The sequence below is a fragment of the Myxocyprinus asiaticus genome, chromosome 14, assembly GCF_019703515.2.
Source record: "Myxocyprinus asiaticus isolate MX2 ecotype Aquarium Trade chromosome 14, UBuf_Myxa_2, whole genome shotgun sequence".
NCBI classification, from domain to species: domain Eukaryota; kingdom Metazoa; phylum Chordata; class Actinopteri; order Cypriniformes; family Catostomidae; genus Myxocyprinus; species Myxocyprinus asiaticus.
This window is the reverse complement of record NC_059357.1, coordinates 29,376,493-29,396,866: the sequence shown is the minus strand read 5'-3', so window position 1 is coordinate 29,396,866 and position 20,374 is coordinate 29,376,493. Positions and strand designations below refer to the sequence as shown.

The following is a 20,374-nucleotide window of genomic DNA, read 5'->3' as shown; positions in this document are numbered from 1 at the left end:
CACTTTCCCGGACTTTCGGCTTCATCATACCATGTTGATGGAATGACCTTCCCTACACTACATCTGTGAAGCTGACTCACTATCTGTCTTCAAAAAACACATCTTTTCCATGAGCAATTAACCAGTCACTAAAAAAAAAAAAAATTCTTGTTGCACTTTAATCTGTTTCGAATGCTATTCTGATGCTAATGAAACTTTGTAATGTGGCACTTTTCGTACCACTGTCTCCTTAAGATGATTCACTTATGTGTTCCTCTTTTGTAAGTCGCTTTGGATAAAAGTGTCTGCTAAATGAATAAATGTAAATGTAAAATAAGAATAAAGTGCATGGCAGTAACTATTTAAAGATGACATCAGTTTTACAAAAACATAAGCAAGTAAAGGTGGGTACCATATGGAGAGTCAGACAGCCACATGGAGGGGGCTCCAGGGCGTGGCAGCCAGGGGTGGGAGGCCAAGTGGGAGGTGGGGTCAGCAGGCCAGCGGCCTGCACCAGCCAGAGTCGGTCCTCCAGTCACCATCAGGTTGGGGTTCAGTCCACTAGCGGACACTATTGGTGGATGCAACTGAGTGTATTCTGCCAACTCTTTACTCTCTCTACGAATTAGAAGAGACATACATGTTAGTGGTTGACCAATATGGGGTTTTTAATGGCCTGTGCTGATATCTAGCCAAATATACAGTATATACGAAATAATAAAATGTAATAATGGCAAATGAAAATAAAAACAATGATTAAATTATATAAACGATCATTTAATGAACATTAACTCAAAGATATTTTAAAACAGAAAATTAACATTTTCTATTCAAAAGCCTCCTATAAAAAAAAAAGGGCAGTGGTAGCTCAGCGGTTAAGGCTCTGGGTTACTGATCAGAAGGTTGGGGGTTCAAGCCCCAGCACCGCCAAGATGCCACTGTTGGGCCCTTGAGCAAGGCCCTTGACCCTATCTGCTCCAGGGGTGCTGTATCATGGCTGACCCTGCACTCTGACCCCAGCCTAGCTGGGATTTGTGAAAAAGAAGAATTTCACTGTATTTGTGCAAATGTATAATGTGTGATAAATAAAGAAAATTATTATAGATAATTGCTATACTCGACAAAACATTGCATTATAGGTCAATACACTAAATTCCTTAAAAGGTACACTCAGTCATTTTTCATCATTAAAAAAAGTTTTACTCCAAAGAAATTCATGTTGTATAATGTTGTATAAAATCATGAACGTTCACATGAGATGTGGACTCCAATCATATCAGTAACATAATAAAAGCAGTTTTATTCTACATGGAGAGGGTCTCCTCATGGGGGCTGTCATATTAGGATCACATGACCATCCGAATACAACTCGCTTAATCTCAGTAACTGCCTTATTATTGGACACTTTCACTCATGAATTAAATTAATCCTGGCTAACGGTGAATAGTGAATTTGGCATCTGATATGCTGTATCCATGCCCCTAGGTGTCAGCGGAAATCCAAGACCATATACATAAAAAATGACTGAGTGGACCTTTAAAAGACCGCCAAGTGCCAAACATACAGGTGTCCACATCGTATGATCAGGAAATTGTCATAAAAAGCCATAGATGCTTTAACATTCCAAAATCCTTCCTTATTCAAGCCCAGTAGGAGGACTGGTGTCCATTTAACTCTGACTGAGACCTAAAATCACTAGTATGTGGTCTTCTGGACTTCTATTCTGCCTTTACACTTAAGAACAGACACTGACAGCAGAATCCTGCTGAGAGAGCCAGTCACTTTTATAAGAACCAATTTCCCCAGTGGGAAGAACTGGCTTTTTTCTGCTCCTCGAAATGAGAGCCACACGTCGAAAAAAGGCTCATATTTGCTGAGAACTGTTGCCATAGCCTAAATCAATTCACTCTAAGAAAAGTACACTGAGAGTGTGACCAATGAGAGCAAAATGTTGTTCCATTTAGCCAACGGTAGTATCAAAGAAGCAAGAATCAATTTGCATTGGCTGGATATGCTCAAGCCGTGCTACAAAGTAGGCCTAAATTATTTTAATAAAAGGGTGATTTTAATTAACGGACTTACATTCAGTCTTCTAAAACCATTTTAAAGCTACTTGAATATAGAAAATTTCCTTTTTGGCACACATTATCACTTCAGTACTGGTGCTAAAATGTCCGCTGAGATTAAACTAGCTTCAGCCCAGGCGGCAGAGAGTATTATCTTTAAAGATCTACACATTTAAGCTGTCACTGATTTTGTACTGAAGAGACTTTAATTAGTCACCTTCACAGGACATCTATGCATTAGCTGCCTATATCACCAGCCTCCACACAACATCAGGGTGCACAAAAAAAAATAAAAATAATAATGATAATTCACCAGCTCGCTTTTTTGGCCTCCAAGCTAAATGCTGTGCTTTTGGCAAAAATGATAAAAACTTCCTGTTCAACTTTTTTGCAGTGTTGGACAGCAGACACAGCCCCTAAATGACAGACTACAAATAATAAAAAGCACACTTTGCAAAACCAGCATGAAATACAGCATGAAAGTAGTGCAAATATTACTGTTCTGATCCAGTAGCTCAACTTGTAGTTGAGCATGGTGCAAGCAATGCCATGGTCATGATTCATGTGTACATGCAATCGTACATTAATGAATGGATATACTGGAGCTCCTAAAGCCGGCGTCACACTAGCAGACTCCAAACAACTTGATTTTGGCCGAGGGTGTCATGCTTGCCAACTGTTTTGCTGAGATCTCGCTCTCTTCAGTCAGAGGTATGTCACACTTGCTAATACAAAATGGTGGAGGGGTGATGGACATAACGACTCCCCCCGACTCTCTGATTCCCTGTAACGTGGAGCTCGCCGAAATAACAACAGGAGTATTGCATAACCATAAACAATTGTAATAGAGTGATTTAGGATGCAATTCAAGGAGTAACTTTAGCTTGTAAATGTGTGTGATTGTGTATTTATCCTCTCGAGACTTGCCGTAGAAAGTGTATGTCCACATGCAGCTTTCAGTGAATAATGACCTTTCGTAAAAAACAAACTGTAGTGCCTCCGCTTTCTGATAACATCATTTTAGTGTAGGAGAATCCCAGGAAAAACACTTGGTGACAGAATCATATGCATTTGTGATGATATGTGGCTGAGTGCGATTGCTGATGAAAATGTTTAGATCAGCATGACCTCTTTCTTCAGTAAAAGAAGCAGCTCACTGGTCACTTGACGAGAACACCAGAACCTGTCCCGGCAACAGAATGATTTCCAGGTGCTGAAACCATTAACTCAGCAGGGTGTCCCAACAGTCAAGGGATTAACTAACTCCCACTGGCAAACGCTAATGTGCATCGTCTCTACCTACCGACCGGCAATTATGTAAATGGTGCTCACACCTGAAAATCGCTTGAAAAGTCAGGTAGTGTGGCTTAATGTAAAAAGAAAAAAAAGTACATTTTTGTACTTTTCTGTCCAGTAACAACATAGTTCTGCCATACTTTCCCCATGTCTGAATGTTTGGCTTACCACAAAAATGACTAACATCAAAGTAATTTTAGCCCCCAGTCTCCTATAGAGAAACTTCGCAGTGGTCACCACACTGTTAAAATTTACAGCCAATGAAACACAAACCCTTAGATAAATCACAAATGTAGAGTGTGTCAACCTAAGTTAACCTAAGAAATGAATTATGACCTGAAACTGTGAAAAAATAAAAAAGTGGAATGTTCCAGTATTCACATTACTGAAGTAATACTCCTATAAAAACTCAGGGTACAGTTTGCAGCTTAGACAGCCTCTTCTCAGTTCTAGGGTTCTCTGAGAGCTTGCTTCAACATGCACTCCGAGTACTCAGGGAGGGTGCTTTACACCAGCAGTTATGAACCCTCATCTTACCTTAAAACCTTCTCCTGCTCACGTTCCACGCGTCCCGATAGTAGACGTTCATTGCGGTGACGCGTCCTCTCAACTCCATGTTCCTCTTCTACATGGATTGGGCCTGTACGGTTAGTACAGACCAAAAAAAGAACATTAACAACTGACCAAAAATTCCTATAATGTATTTTTTCAGTGTTCATTTTTGTTTTCCAATGACATATGAGTAGTTGACATGAAATACTTTTGGGATGCTGACATGTCCTACGGTGTGACATGATGTACTGCCATTGTAAACTGCATTTTGTTCATTCTTTTCTCATTATTATGCATGCAGCTTTAATGTCCCCATTAACTAAAAGGACTACATGGAATATTTGTACTTTTTTTACTCTTCAAAATTATTGGCACACTGCAGGACCATTTGAAGTGAACTAGTGAAGGCAAAAAGGTAATTAGAACTGTAAAAAACTTTAAATAAATGGTCCTAAGAAAAAGGATCCAAGATCTACCAACTTCCCTTATACATAGAGATTCTACCCCAAAATAATCTTGATGTTAAAATGATTTTAAAAAGCATTATTGACCCATACAATTTTCAGAATTTCACATTTCTGAACTTTTCACAATTTTTAGATGCTCCCCACTTGATGCATTTCTAGACCATTCTTAAAGGATAGCTCACCCAAAAATTACAGTTATATCATCATTTACTCACACTCATGTTACTTGAAAAGATGTAATCAGGTGAATGGTTCAAAATTTTGTGTCCCACAAAAAGAGAGTCATACAGGTTTAGGACAACAAAAGGTGAATAAATCATGAAAAACATTTACATTTTAGGCAAAATATCCCTTTGAAATCAAAGCCTTATTAGTGTCTGCCAGTCTGGCAAGACTTATTTATTAAGAGTTTCTGAACCTCTTTTATAAAAACACATCAGTCCTAACACTCTGCACCAGTTATAAGCAGTGTCTTAACACATGTATGAGATTATAGAGGGACCCTTTATAAACTGTGCAGAGTTAAAACCACAGAGGACCTATGCAGACTTGCATATCACATTTACAAGAACCCATTGAGGCCCATCAATGACTTATCAATGTTTCAACACCACTGCAGTGTCATGAATAGGTCATACTGCTCTTTCAACTTTTTTGAGATGTGACAAGACAAAACAAGCAACATTTCACAATCTCAACTAAACTAAAAAGCTTTCAAATTACCAAAAGAACAAACATGAAGATGCAAAGCCTTGTTTACCAAAAGATAAACCTAGAGAATTTTTCTGAGCGGGATTTAGTTAGAAGTGTATCGAACATTTCAGTATTGACAGGCAGCAGCTGAGAAGAGATTGTCTTCTTCTAAACCGAGGAGGGGGACGAAAGTGCACACAGATCTCTGTCATGCTCCAGGGAAAAGGTTTCAGTCTGTTTCCAAGGTTACCAAAAGCCTGTCTGACATGCTATCCGTTTGCATCAAAAAGAGGGCAAATTAGTCAAGCAATGCTCTGTTCCTAACACTTTTTTAAGATGTAAATTCAAACCATCTCGCTGTGTGAGGGGACTAATGTTATTACTTCAATTTCCTTGCTCACAGGAGGACATAAATGAATGCCTTTCTCTCCACCTCTCTTTTGGTCCCTTTTCTGAGGCAGATTCGATTGCTAAGCAACAAACCTAAAGTCATATTAGAATGTGCTGCTTGTTTGCCGCCTTTAGTTGTGCTCTGTAAATTATGTTTATAACACAGATGAGCGTGCGGTGTCTTGGTGAAATGTTTAACACACTTTGCTAACAGGAAACACTTTGGGCCAAAGCAATAGCAAAGCTCATGTTGTTTCAGAAATGAAAGTGAATCAGCCCTCCTCCCAAACACAGGTGGGAATGACCTTGCAGCAGAGCGCATTCACGTAAATGGGCTATGACCAGGGAAAAAGTGAGAAAGCGTCAACATATTTTTCTTTGGTTTCGTCATTTAAAAAAAAAAAAGTGTATATTAACAGAGGCTGGAAATTTTAAACAATTTACATTCCCTCAGATGTAAAGTGAGTTATTTATGAGCTAGTATTTTCTTCAAATGGAATTGCAAAAATAATGATCAAACACTCCCCCATATTTCATTGCTTTAACCAATGTTGCTATGGTGGGCTGTTTGGGATGCTTAAACTAACAGAGCAAATGTTTTGATAAAACCACAGTCACTATGCTTACATGCGCAGTAATAATCAAACTTCAGTGGGTTTTTGCGTAGTCGAGCTACAGTATTAAATTGTATATCAAAGTATATATGACAATGCGTAATTGAATATTTAAAGGAAAGACGTTAAACACGCTGGGTTACATACACTTTGCAAGTCGCCTGTCTTTCGGAGCATGCATGCGCAAAATGCTGAGACGAAGCTGAGCTACAATACAATTATCTAGGTCTATTAGTCTGACTTTGCAAAATTCTGACTGGGATTTTATGGGATTTTAAAAAGACAAATTATTGTTTTAGTCTGACTGAAATCGAACTTTTAAAGTGCATGAAAGGGTACTGTGTGTTTACACTTTTTGGGGAAATCAGCCTACACATGGCTTTCTTGGTTGTCTATGCATGTTACTGGGATTGGAGCAAGTATTTTAACATAGAAAAATGTGTAATTCACCTTTAAGAACAATGCTGTGAATAGATTAAAACAAAGCAGCTTACCTTTGATGGTTCCTCCAAGAATAGGCCGGTTCCTGTCTGATATTGAACCGGGCTTGCTGCTGTTGTCCCTCTGACGAGCAACCGCCACTGCGATGCCCACTGGGGGATGCCGAATCTCTGTTTCCCCCTGAGAAGAGCTTCCATCTCTGCCAAAGGATTTGGCACTCTCTGGTCTCTCAGGTTCCTTCTTTAGCTGTTTTCCAGGTTGTTGGGGTGGAAGGTGCTGAACTCTGGTTACTCCGGGATAACTAGCCTCCAGCTTCATGCTGCCCAGCCCTCCAAACGAACTGCAGCTATTGGAACCATGCCTGGAGCCAGACTCGCTGGAGAAGTTACCGCTGTACTTGATGAGACTTTGCATTGCCGACACTTCCCCATGACCCTCGGGACTTCCACCGCTGTCCACTGGCCTGTGCAAGCCTGTATTGTCCAGATACATCTGCTTGCACTCTTCCACGCCTCTAGGGCCATGGGTGTGTTGGGCAGCCAATGCCGCAATGTGGCTTGTAGCATAATTCCCCATCTCAAAATGTTTCCATTTTGGCTCGGCAGAACCCAAGCCCTTTAATGGGTGTTGCTCTGAGTGAAGTGCGCCTGGATCCGTTCCAGAATGGGCAGACCTTTGTAACTGGTCTCGCTCTTGGCTACGGGATTCAGCCTCAAGTCCCGATTTGATTGTGTGTTTTGATGTAGTGTTAGTTAAGTTCCTGGCATCTGGGCTGTTTCCAGATTTATTCGTGGATGCTTCTAAATAGAGAGGCTTCTTCATGGCCAAACCATTTGACCTAATTACCGAACCTTCCTCTCGTAAAACATCCCTCTTGATGTCTCCGTGAGTGGGCGACTGACTTCTAACAGAGGGCCGACTATGGTCCATATGTGTTCTCTCATTGCCCACCTGCAGGGATGATCTATGTGAGTCCCTCTCCCTGCTCTTGTCATTTTTATTATCTCGAGCTTGGGAGGCAATTTGAATTGGCCCTTTTTGCTCATCATAAACCTCGACAGAAGGCACATAAGTAGGAGCTATCACTCTGTGTTCTCTGCCTGGCTCTTTAGCTGTAGAGTAGAGTGGGCACATGCTAGGTGGCATGTGGTGAGGGGGAGGGTAGGTGCCAGAGGACACCAGCCTAGATGGGAGATGGGATGGGTTGGGCTTCAGGGAAGAGGGACTGGCATACGACACATTAAGAGTGCCAACTGATGTAGCTACTGAATCACATCTTTTCTGCTTGTCTGTGGTAACATGGCCCCCTGGTCGGCTGTTTTCGTCATCCCGGTCTCTGTCCCTCCTCTCCTGTTCAGTACTTGGATGTCGGACTGGTGAGCTGCTGCTGGTCCCGCAGTTACTGAATAAATTCAGGTGAGTCTGTTTGGGTTTAGTGTCCGTGGTGCTCAGAGCAGGGGAGTGCTGGTGAAAGAAAGGCCAAGTGTGCTCTGCAGTCTTCGCAGGTCTCTCTGAGTTGCCCGTTCTGCGCTCATCTTCTGCCTTGACATCCTGGGTGAGGTCCACCACACTGTGGGGCCGTGACTCCTCTTTTGGCCTCTCTCGTTCCTTCCTATGGAGGGAGTGGCCTAAGTCATTTTTACAGGGCTTCTCTTTTCCCAGATCTCTGCTTGAGTCTTTAGAGCTTTTGTGAGGAGGTAGGGCCTCCTTTTCCCTGGAGAGGGAGCCAGGCATGTGAGCCACTGGGCTCCTAGCCATTGCAGACTGAGAGTGCACTGAACCTGGCAGGTAAAACCCCTCTGAGAGAATGAGAACAAAAAAGAACGAGTGAGCCTGACAGAGTTTAAGACATCTGGTGTAAAAGATAAGACAGCTCAAAGGCCCTAAAGTGTTGAAAGTATATAAAAAGATATGCTATACTCTATTTAACTTGTTAAACACTCTTGAATGAGGCAATATCTTGGAGTACAGCGATGCAGAAATGACTTGCAGAAGTTCAAGCGCTAATAGGTGAATGCTTACAAAAACAAAGTGCTGCCCTTTTCCCTTGGCTCTGCTGAGGCAGAATAAGATCTAAAGTTTTACATGGTAATATTTTACTGTAACACAGGTAAAGTACACAGGGTTCCAGACATCCCCACATTGTATTACAGGCATAATTTTGGTCCCTTTTGAAAGGAGACACTTGAAAGTTTGTTGTTAATAATAAAAGTCATGAAACAAATTTTGTTAGAAAAGCTCACATTTGTTGTAAAGTAATCAGCTTTTTTTTTTCTTCCATAAATATTTAAATGAAATAATATATGACACATAATGGAGTGAAGCCACAAGTCTGATAATGTTCTATTTCAAAGTTGAGGATGATAACTTTAAAAATCTTAGTTATATGAATCATTTTCCAAGACCATGTCTTGTTATTCTGGCCACAAATAGCATTAGCCATTAGCATTAGCGCATAAATACAGATAGTAAACATTATAAAATAAACATGATCTTGTCCATATATTTTACTTCCAATCATAATCGAGTTGTCATAGCAGTATGTTTTAATAATCTCATGTGAATTCCAATCATATGAGGAAAAAAGCAGATTATTGGCAGGTGAAGATTATAGAAGGTGTACTGCTCTTCTACAGCTACAGAACTGTCAATAATCATATACAAATACCAGAGACTGTATGGAAATAATAGACAAACTATATATATTTGTAATCGTCTACTTATTTACATTAAGTGATTAGTTTTATGCTTGATACGTAATTTATCCTACTATGGTCTGGGATGGGGAAGTCCCTGTCATGTGGGCACTGAGGTATGCATGATGTCATAACTTCCTCTTTATCTTCACCGTATTTGGACAGAGAAATTATTTTGTGCACCTTCTAGCATCGTGGAGGTTTGGAAATCAATTTATGAAAGAATTACAGCGTGTCACCAGATCATATCGTATAATTTAGTGGAAAATGGACATAAATAACAATTATTTATAAAGTAAATATGAGAATATATACAATTTCTGTAAATGTGCACACTGTTGGACTAAATGTTCTATTGGATGTTGTTCTCTGAAGCCTGCTATTACAACTCGTATGGAGATTACATCATTGAATAGGTACAAGCGTCTTTATAATGGTTTCATTTTCATAACTCTTGCTTTGATATTTTGATATGTTGACATATTTTAAGAAATTCCTCAAGCAGTAACATTTCTATTATGAAACATTGGCTAAATATCAAAGCTGAAGTATTAGACCTTTCTTATGATGCATAGTTTGTCACAATTAAATAAGAATTGAATGTTAATAACATACAGTAAATGCAAACAATACCGATCATAAAATCGATACCTGCAACGGTAGTAAATTGTTAATACTTTACTGATAATTTTCATATCAATATCATCATATTCTTAACCCAAAATGCAGTAGTCTCACAGATGAACATTTTAAGCATGTGCTCCTTTTATGTTACAACAGTAAAATATGCACCTCAGCTAAGGAATAGGCACTGGACTATCAGTAAGCAGTAAGGGTTAAGTATTTTAGTGTTTTTAGATGAAAGCTTTGACCTAGGCAACGACGTTGCTGTTGATTTTATGGTCATTAATGTTCGTAATGCTGCTATTGTTTTATGCACTTAAAATGAAACTGATGTCTCAGTGTTTTGAATTATAAACTTTGGCCATGCTGTTAGATTTAATGTTTATTTCATTCATGTAATATTTAATGTACTTTTTATAAAATGTCATAAGGAGCTCTTTTTGTGAGGCTCTTTTTGTTAGTAATAAAGAATGGAATACATTTTCTTCCACTGTACTTTATGTTAAAATGATTATCCTACTCAAATATATGTGACATAAAATAAAATAGAATTAAATTGAAATTAATCCAAAATAATCAGATTAGATTATACAAAAAAATCTAATCAATGAGTTGTTTACTTTACTGATTGCATTTTTTGTCATGTTATTTGTATTCAGGACCTGATTACAACTCACAAGTAATCCACCCAGCATTGGCTCCAAGTAATACAATACATCTAGCATATTAATTCATCATACCACCCCTTCATACACAATTTAGTACTGTCTTCCAGTTGATAACATATTACATACCATATTAATACTGTAAGAGTAAAAATAAAAAGGCAAATGTAACACCATATTCCTATTTTCAAATAAATAACATTGGTGGGTGAACCACACAAAAATAAATTTCTGGAACATACTTCACCCAAAAATGAGAAGCAATTCAATTTCCCATGCAAACTGTCATTACTGTAGTGCAAAAACAATCCCATTTTCATTACTGTAATTGTTATAAAAATAATTCAGTCTGAATAATTCCGTTTTTTACTAAAATCAGCATAAATTATATCCACTACAAAAAATACTGTAATGATGTACACTTTAATATAATTTGTCACATTAATGTAGGCTACTGTATTAAAAAAAAAAAAGTCACAATGCAGAAAATCCTAAATCTAAAAAAGGCTTAATTTACTTTAAGCAAAATATCATTTATTTATTTTATTTTTCCTTTGATTTGGGGGTGAAATATGACCTTTTGGCATTTGACAGCTTTCGTGAGATTCACTCTAATATGTAATGTTTACTACAAGTTGAATACATTATTGTAATAATGTTCACATGTGATACACACACACCTTTTTGGGAGTCAAAGAGTGCATGTTGGCTGAGTTGTGAATGCTCAAGGTGGCCCAAGGGAATGTAAGGGCTGGGGTACAGACTGCTTGGCAAGTGAGGGAAACCTGAAAATGAAAAAGTACAGGCATATTAGAGGTCTTATTCAAGAAAATAAGGAAGTGGCCTAAAATGTCAGTTCTATCTCCAGTATTTAATGTAGCATCTGTCACTGACTACCATCAGGCAGAAGTAAAGTTAGTACAATATCTTTTGAAAATACTTTATGACAGCCGCACTTGAGTCATTGACTTTTTGTGTGTGTTATGATATGCCCTGGACATCATTTCTCAAGACCTGTCTCCAGTTGAGCGAAAAATCTTTCACTTTTGGTATCATTATTCAAAGACAAATTATGCACATTTACAAACACTCACACAAAGATTTTAAGATTTAGTATCTTGTCAATTTATGAATCCATTTCAAAGTCCAAGCTGAAGCACGTCTCAGTCCAATCATAAAACTGACTTTATGAGCACCAAAAGCAAAGGAGAAAGATATTTCTCACGCCTGACATCTGGTCACTGGGGAGTGGCCATTCACACATGCAACGTCATGAATTTAATGTAAGATTTCACCAAGGACAAAGACACACAAGTCCATACACACATGATTGCACATTCATAACCGCAAACAATACAAACAGCCATAAAACACAAAGGCACTCACAAATAGTGCTGACACACAACATTATTCCTCCTTAAAAAGAAAGCTTTAATGAAAGACAAAAGGGTTGTCAAAGCTAAAAACACACAGCTCTTTAAAGATAGAAATACTTGACATTCAGAGAGGAGGACAAAATGCTTAGAGCATAATCCTCCCGAAAGGGCCATGAAGGTCCTGGCTGTAGCAGATAAAATCTAATTCGGTGGATCAGATCCTTCTCTCAGAAACTCCAGTGCAAGAGGGTGGGGCAGGCTTGCATTTAAAGCCAGCAAGACCCAAGGCGCATTCAAGACCTGTTGCAGCTTTTATGGAGCAACTTGGCAGCACAGTGCACGCTCGGACCACCCTGGCCCCCGGCACAAGCTGATCCAGCAGTGACTCTGAGCTCTCGTAACAGCACGCAGACAGACAAATGAAATGTTTGTTTTCAGACGGCCGCGTCTTAAGTATGCAATTATTCAGCACGCTAGCGGCTGCGTCACGCAGGCATGGCAGTTTGGCGAGAGATCAGGAGGTGTCGGGATGACTCATACAAACACCCTGAAGAGATGAGTAACCACTAAATCAAAGAGCTCACAGTAAACAATGCGGTTGCGCTGAACACTAGTTGCTAAAAAGATACGAGAGCAGCTTCATTAAAGACTCTGCTGCAAATGAATGGAGTGAAATGCAGGAATGTACGTTTCTCCCTGCCCTCTGGCAAAACTGCAACACAATCAGAGGTTTTGCTGGAAAAAGATCACGCAGGCGTTATTTTGGATTAACGTCCAAGTTACAGGGGCAGCCGAACCACCTTTAAGATTTCACAAATTATTGCAAGTAAAGAAGACCTGAGAGAATGGTGTTAATAAACAGAGATTCAAAGGGAATATTTACAACACGGCTGCCTTTGCATAACAAAAACTCCTCACTAAGGCGGTGCGATATAGCTAACCAAATCATTTCACAATATTTTTTCAGCCTTTTGACAATATTCAATATACACTATAATTCAATATTTATGTACCTGCTCTGTAATTGCTTGTTAAAGGGTTGATTTTCTTCAATCCGAGGAACCATCAAGTCAACCAAACAGCCACCAGATTCAAACTGTTTAATGCAAGTAGGGGTGGGTAAAAATATTGATTTCCCGATGCATCAGGATCTTCATCTGAACAATCTTTATACTGATTCTTAAATCTCAAGATCAATTTTTGTACTCTATGAGCAATTCTCTGCTCATACTTGCAACCAAATTTTGCACTATGCGATTGAAAATGTATATATTTGGCAACTGGCTGGTAAATGTTTACATTTCACTCAGCAGTAATTGTGTAGTTTAGTAGTGGAGTATTCAGCAGCGAGATCCTTTCACTCTGTGTTGAGAGTAATATATTTAAAATCGGTGCACAATCCACATAGAAAAGGTCTGTTTTCATTCCAGCTCAAAAATTAGCTATATCGGTCAGGCTCTAGTGAATAATGTCCCTTTTAATACCCTTTCTGTTCTCTACAGTCAGTTGTTGATCAAAAACAACAAAAAATTAAAATTTAATCAGGAATAGCACGGATGAGGTAAAGCCATTCGAGTCTCTCTCATTAACATGCGCTCATTTACAGACAGTTTTTACAGAAATGCTGGTATTCCTTAAAGAGACAGTACCGATTTTTAGCATGTGTTCAACAAATCAACATAAAAACCTGTAAACAGTAAAAAACAATATATTACTAAACAACAAACATGTAACAAAATATAATATATGCAATATAATATCATATTTATTGATTAAATACATTGATATTGAAAAAGATAAAATGTGACCAAAATGATGAAAAACTAATAAAATATACTTAGTAAAATTAATATTTTCATATTGTACCTAGTTAGATGGTCCCCTGTATAATTAACAGCATTAGCTGGGAGAAAGCAAAAGGGATATCAAAACTAAACTATACCCATATGAATACTGAATCAAAATCAGAATCGAAAGCTTGTGATTCGGAAGCGAATAGGGAAATCTATATCAATATCCAGCCCTAAATGCAAGTAAGTTAAAAAACATAAAAATCTTAAATCTAGTAAAAAATAAATGGCTTATAATCAAGGTTTTTCATGCTAAATGAATATAAAGAATGATATTTAAAAGGTAATTTATATGCACCAATAAAAAAATACATGGTAATAAACAGCAATATTTATATACATATTTATTTTTACTAAAACATTTTGGTGTATATGTAAAATGGCATGGAGAGACGTCAGTAAACATTTTAGAGTAATCACACAAACTAATCGTTAAATCAGTTGAGTCAATACATTGAAATGGACAATTTTAACATTCACAAAAATGAATCAAACTTACTAACTATAAATCTGATTTTGCTTAAGTTTAAATCAGAGATGTCTGTTTTAACACTCTCATTTTTGCAAGTCGTGAGACAAGGGAGGATCGCAAAGCTTTTGAATCACATTAAAATCATTAGAATATTCACTTTAGGGCTTTATTAACGGTTTAAGTCAGAAGTTTACATACACTTAGGTTGAAGTCACTAAAACTCAATTTTTAACCACTCCACAGATTTAATATTAGCAAACTATAGTTTTGGCAAGTCATTTAGGACATCTATGTGCATGATACAAGTAATTGTTCCAACAATTGCTTACAGACAGATTGTTTCACTTTTAACTGACCATATCACAATTCCAGTAGGTCAGAAGTTTACATACACTAATTTAACTGTGCCTTAAAGCAGTTGGAAAATGATGTCAAGCCTTTAGACAATTAGCTTCTGATAGGAGGTGTACTGAATTGGAGGTATTTTAAGGCCTACCTTCAAACTCAGTGCCTCTTTGCTTGACATCATGGGAAAATCAAAAGAAATCAGCCAAGACCTCAGAAAAAAATGTGTGGACCTCCACACGTCTGGTCCATCCTTGGGAGCAATTTCCAAATGCCTGAAATGTACCACGTTCATCTGTACAAACAATAGTACGCAAGTATAAAGACCATGGGACCACGCAGCCATCATACCGCTCAGGAAGGAGAAGCATTCTGTCTCCTAGAGATGAATGTAGTTTGGTGCCAAAAGTGCAAATCAATCCCAGAACAACAGCAAAGGACCTTGTGAAGGTGCTGGACGAAACAGGTAGACAAGTATCTATATCCACAGTAAAACGAGTCCTATATCAACATAACCTTAAAGGCTGCTTAGCAAGGAAGATGCCACTGCTCCAAAACTGCCATAAAAAAGCCAGACTACAGTTTGCAAGTGCACATGGGGACAAAGATTTTACTTTTTGGAGAAATGTTCTCTGGTCTAATGAAACAAAAATGGATATGTTTGGCCATAATGACCATCGTTATGTTTGGAGGGAAAACGGTGAGGCTTGCAACCCGAAGAACACCATCCCAACCATGAAGCATGGAGGTGGCAGCATAATGTTGTGGGGGTGCTTTGCTGCAGAAGGGACTGGTGCACTTCACAAAATAGATGGCATCATGAGTAGGGATGGGCACGAGTACTCGGGTACTCTGACATGACAGCAATGATCAATCATGAAAACGATGATCGATTGTGATCACGCATGATGTGACTTTTCACTTAATTCGAAATTCAGTAACAATTACCTGACAACTAAACACACAGGTGTCAAAGAGGGAGCTTATTTTTAATTTTGAGACTGATAATGATGTGGTTTTGAGGGGTACATTGATTGTCAGAGACGTCTCATTGCAACCAAACTGATACAATGCTGCAATGCTATCATTCCAATAATCAAAAGAGAGTGTAATTAACCGTGTTTTGAACACCAGTCTCTGCAAAACGTTTGCTAAACACGTTTTATCATTGAAATGTAAGAACTTTTACTTGTTAATGGATATTATTTAATAAAAGTGAATGTTTGTCACTGAATGTAAACCTTCCTGCCCTGGGTGACGTAACACACCCGCATCTCGATGAAATAGAAGTTGAAGATTTCCACACGAGTTTCCAAGTTAGAAGTCTGACATAATGTGCCATTCCATTGCACTTTCCCCAGCTGAAAGGTGGAAATTCCGACTCTCCGAGTTGAATGGAACGCTTCACAGATCATCACAGCAACAACAAAATGCTGCATCGTGGCTTTCTCCACAGGAGTGATCATTCGGGGACACACACACACCAGGCGTGTGGCATTGGACTCACTGAAGCAGCGCATATACAGCAGGCAAGTGTTTCAAACAGCTAGACAGAGCACAGTTAATGGAACAGAATGCAGCGTCTTCAAAAATTAACTTAAACTTCAACACGCATATTTAAAATGCGATGGTTATGGCGTCTCCTGTTAAGCCAACTGCGATTTGAAAATAGACTGTTCAGACAGTCACTAAAAAAAACTGGTGTGTACTTACTAAGATTACTACGGTAACCTGAAGGAAGAACAGACAAAGACGCGCGTTGTGCACATTCTTTCATTGAGTTGGGCAGCAAATCTTCACATAATGACAAAATATGATGCATTATATTTTGATTATGCAATCTTTTGTACATTTTGTAACAGATTATTTTATAACAGCCTATAATAATGAATAGACAATACACTGGAACAACAAGACGCAATGCAGCTTGCAGTAGCCAAAGACGTTGTCAGACATGTAATTATATATAGTTATGTACATGTCATTGCCCCAAGTACTAGACGAGTAATTAGTCCAAGTACTTCAGTAGACAAAATGACCAAAATGCCCAACCCTAATCATGAGGAAGGAAAATTTTGTGGATATATTGAAGCAACATCTCAAGACATCAGCCAGGAAGTTAAAGCTCTGTCGCAAATGGGTCTTCCAAATGGATAATGACCCAAAACATACCAACAAAGTTGTGGAAAAATGGCACAAACAAACAACAAAGTCAAGGTATTGGAGTGGCCATCACAAAGCCCTGACCTCAACCCGATAAAACATTTGTGGGCAGAATTGAAAAAGTGTGCGCGATCAAGGAGGCCTACAAACCTGACTCAGTTACACCAGTTCTGTCTGGAGGAATGGGCCAAAATTCCAACAACTTATAGGGAGAAGCTTTTGGAAGGCCACCCAAAACATTTGACTCAAGTTAAAAAATTTAAAGGCAATGCTACCAAATACGAACAAAGTGTATGTAAACTTCTGACCCACTGGGAATGTGATGAAAGAAATAAAAATAAAAATAAATAATTCTCTCCACTATTATTCTGACATTTCACATTCTTAAAATAAAGTAGTGATCCTAAATGACCTAAGACAAGCAATGTTTTCTATGATTAAATGTCAGGAATTGTGAAAAACTGAGTTTAAATGTATTTGGCTGATGTGTGAAATGAATCACAAATATACCATGAGAATTTGATATATCATCCAGTTCTACTCCTCACTCTAGGCATTCAAATTCATGCTGCTGTTTAAACAGTCTGAACGAACCAGTCTCTTCTGTGAGCGAATATTGACAACTTCAGTATATAAAGAACAGCAGGAGTGTCTTACGTTTAATGGATTAGTTCTTACCATCAAAGTTATTTGCATCAGGTCACATCAACTGTTATGGATTGACTCATGTGTACCAAGAGCTGTCACTTCTCCAAAGCAATGTTTATAGAGATAGCCGATACAGGGTCCTGGAAGGGCAGGGTCAAAGGTCAGCCTATTTGAATGAGTGTTGCCAGAGCTCTGAACCAAGGTTTATTGGGGGCACATGGAAACAGTCTCAAAGCCTCAGAAAACAAAATGGTGTCTTTAATCTCTGCGTGGGTCTCACTGTGGGTCTTACATTCCATAAAATAAATTATTCAGTCAGACCAGGCTGTGCTGCTTAAAACATGCTGTAGTGTCAACGGTAAGCTATATAAATGTCAGCCCACAAAGCAAGTGTAGTAATATTATTTAGTCAGTCTTCCAACTACCAGGAAATCACCACCAGCTATTTTCACAGGAAACACAACATTTGCTTTTTTATATTAATTGGGAGTCAGTAACAAATCCTTGCACATAAAACTCCAGGCTTAAATACAATCACAGCTCCACAGTCAAAGTGGTCTTCTTAATGAGTGAAAACAGTAACATGTGAACATTAAGTGTTATCTAAATTCCAAAAACAAAGAAATGTCTAAAAATAAGTGCGCACAACCTTGTTCAACTCAGAAGTTGCACAACCATGTGTTGACTAATATACTGGGTGAAAACTAGGGCTGAGCAGTGTAGCTAAATCATTTTGCAACCTTTTGACGATATTCAATCTATATCTTGATATAGGGTTGGGTAATCTTCTCCATAGTCAGATCGTCCTATCGTCAGCCTGTGAGATTGCCAATACCTGATAATACCTGCCCTGGGGGGTGTTCTAGTGCCCGACCGATATATCGGTCAGCCGATATTAGCTTTTCACCGATATATCGGTATCGGCGTATATTTTACTGATATGCGCCGATATGAAAACTTTTTTCAGAACATATAATGCAGAAAACAATGCTTTAGAATTGGTGTCATAGCGTAGTTTGTCCAGCAGAGCGCGCTCCGACTCTATTGTTTACAGAGTTGAGCTGACGGTGGTTCTGCAGACAGTGCGGAGTTAAGCGGTGTCTCCGTAAGTTAACTAGTTTGTGAAATACATACTGGAAACTTAAACAATGACCCCATCATTTTCCCTTTTCAGTATAACTAATATAACTTTAACCTTGTCCCTGACAACCATGTCACTCATGTCTGTTTGCTGTTATCCAGCTATAGTTTGTCAGAGCAGTCAGTAATGTAGCAGATTGAAAGGTAAACATCAGAGCATCTTTTTGCAGCTCAACAGACAACGGTGCAGTGGTGGATTGTGTCTGTTGAGTGTTGATTTCATGCTATGTTGTTACCTAGTTGGTGAGACACAGTGCTGGAAATTAAAATAAACAACGTCCGTCTTTTACTCTCCATGACAGTGAGCTTATAGCTAACTAGCTAATCACGTAGCTACTTTCATTGTTGTCAGCTGAGTGGAAGTTAATGCGTAAACATGTATTCACCAAACTGTTTTGTTCAGGATTCACAGTTTGGTACCCCCTTCAACTGAACAATTCCAGTCATTGCATTTACAAAATGTAATATTTAAAAGTCTGGTTTTCCACCATTGAAAGTTTCCCCTGAACTTGTATAGCAGAATACGGTGTAACACCGCTGCTTATCTGTTTATATATATATATATATATATAAAAACCGCAATATCCAATTACATCAGCAACATTACATAGGGATCAGTGAATATTCCTGCTTTAGTGATTTTGCATTGAAAATTTTATTAATTAATTTAAAAAATGAAAAACTTAAATCAAATACATTTCTAAATTCAAACTGCACTCCAAACGAAATGAAAAAGCAATTAAAATATGATATAAAAAATAATTATATATATATACAGGTGCATCTCAATAAATTAGAATGTCGTGGAAAAGTTCATTTATTTCAGTAATTCAACTCAAATTGTGAAACTTGTGTATTAAATAAATTCAATGCACACAGACTGAAGTAGTTTAAGTCTTTGGTTCTTTTAATTGTGATGATTTTGGCTCACATTTAAAAAAAACCCACCAATTCACTATCTCAAAAAATTAGAATACATCATAAGACCAATACAAAAAACATTTTTAGTGAATTGTTGGCCTTCTGGAAAGTATGTTCATTTACTGTATATGTACTCAATACTTGGTAGGGGCTCCTTTTGCTTTAATTACTGCCTCAATTCGGTGTGGCATGGAGGTGATCAGTTTGTGGCACTGCTGAGGTGGTATGGAAGCCCAGGTTTCTTTGACAGTGGCCTTCAGCTCATCTGCATTTTTTGGTCTCTTGTTTCTCATTTCCCTCTTGACAATACCCCATAGATTCTCTATGGGGTTCAGGTCTGGTGAGTTTGCTGGCCAGTCAAGCACACCAACACCATGGTCATTTAACCAACTTTTGGTGCTTTTGGCAGTGTGGGCAGGTGCCAAATCCTGCTGGAAAATGAAATCAGCATCTTTAAAAAGCTGGTCAGTAGAAGGAAGCATGAAGTGCTCCAAAATTTCTTGGTAAACGGGTGCAGTGACTTTGGTTTTCAAAAAACACAATGGACCAACACCAGCAGATGACATTGCACCCCAAATCATCACAGACTGTGGAAACTTAACACTGGACTTCAAGCAACTTGGGCTATGAGCTTCTCCACCCTTCCTCCAGACTCTAGGACCTTGGTTTCCAAATGAAATACAAAACTTGCTCTCATCTGAAAAGAGGACTTTGGACCACTGGGCAACAGTCCAGTTCTTCTTCTCCTTAGCCCAGGTAAGACGCCTCTGCGTTGTCTGTGGTTCAGGAGTGGCTTAACAACAGGAATACGACAACTGTAGCCAAATTCCTTGACACGTCTGTGTGTGGTGGCTCTTGATGCCTTGACCCCAGCCTCAGTCCATTCCTTGTGAAATTCACCCAAATTCTTGAATCGATTTTGCTTGACAATCATAAGGCTGCGGTTCTCTCGGTTGGTTGTGCATCTTTTTCTTCC

General features: G+C 38.6%; 1 protein-coding gene across 7 annotated transcripts in view; it reads right to left on the bottom strand.

Annotated features, from left to right (window-relative positions):
• LOC127451374 (trinucleotide repeat-containing gene 18 protein-like) overlaps nucleotides 1-20,374 on the bottom strand; it is a 107,654-nt gene that overhangs the window by 36,983 nt on the left and 50,297 nt on the right. For all 7 annotated transcript variants that reach the window (XR_007899098.1, XM_051716031.1, XM_051716026.1 and 4 more), the window contains exons 4-7: nucleotides 11,164-11,268; nucleotides 6,552-8,297; nucleotides 3,879-3,981; nucleotides 392-597 (exon numbers count right to left, since the gene is read on the bottom strand). Coding sequence is in view for 6 of the 7 variants with exons in the window: in XM_051716031.1 (XP_051571991.1) it covers nucleotides 392-597; nucleotides 3,879-3,981; nucleotides 6,552-8,297; nucleotides 11,164-11,268 (2,160 nt within the window). In the remaining variant the exon portion in view is untranslated. The remainder of the gene's footprint in view (nucleotides 1-391; nucleotides 598-3,878; nucleotides 3,982-6,551; nucleotides 8,298-11,163; nucleotides 11,269-20,374) is intronic.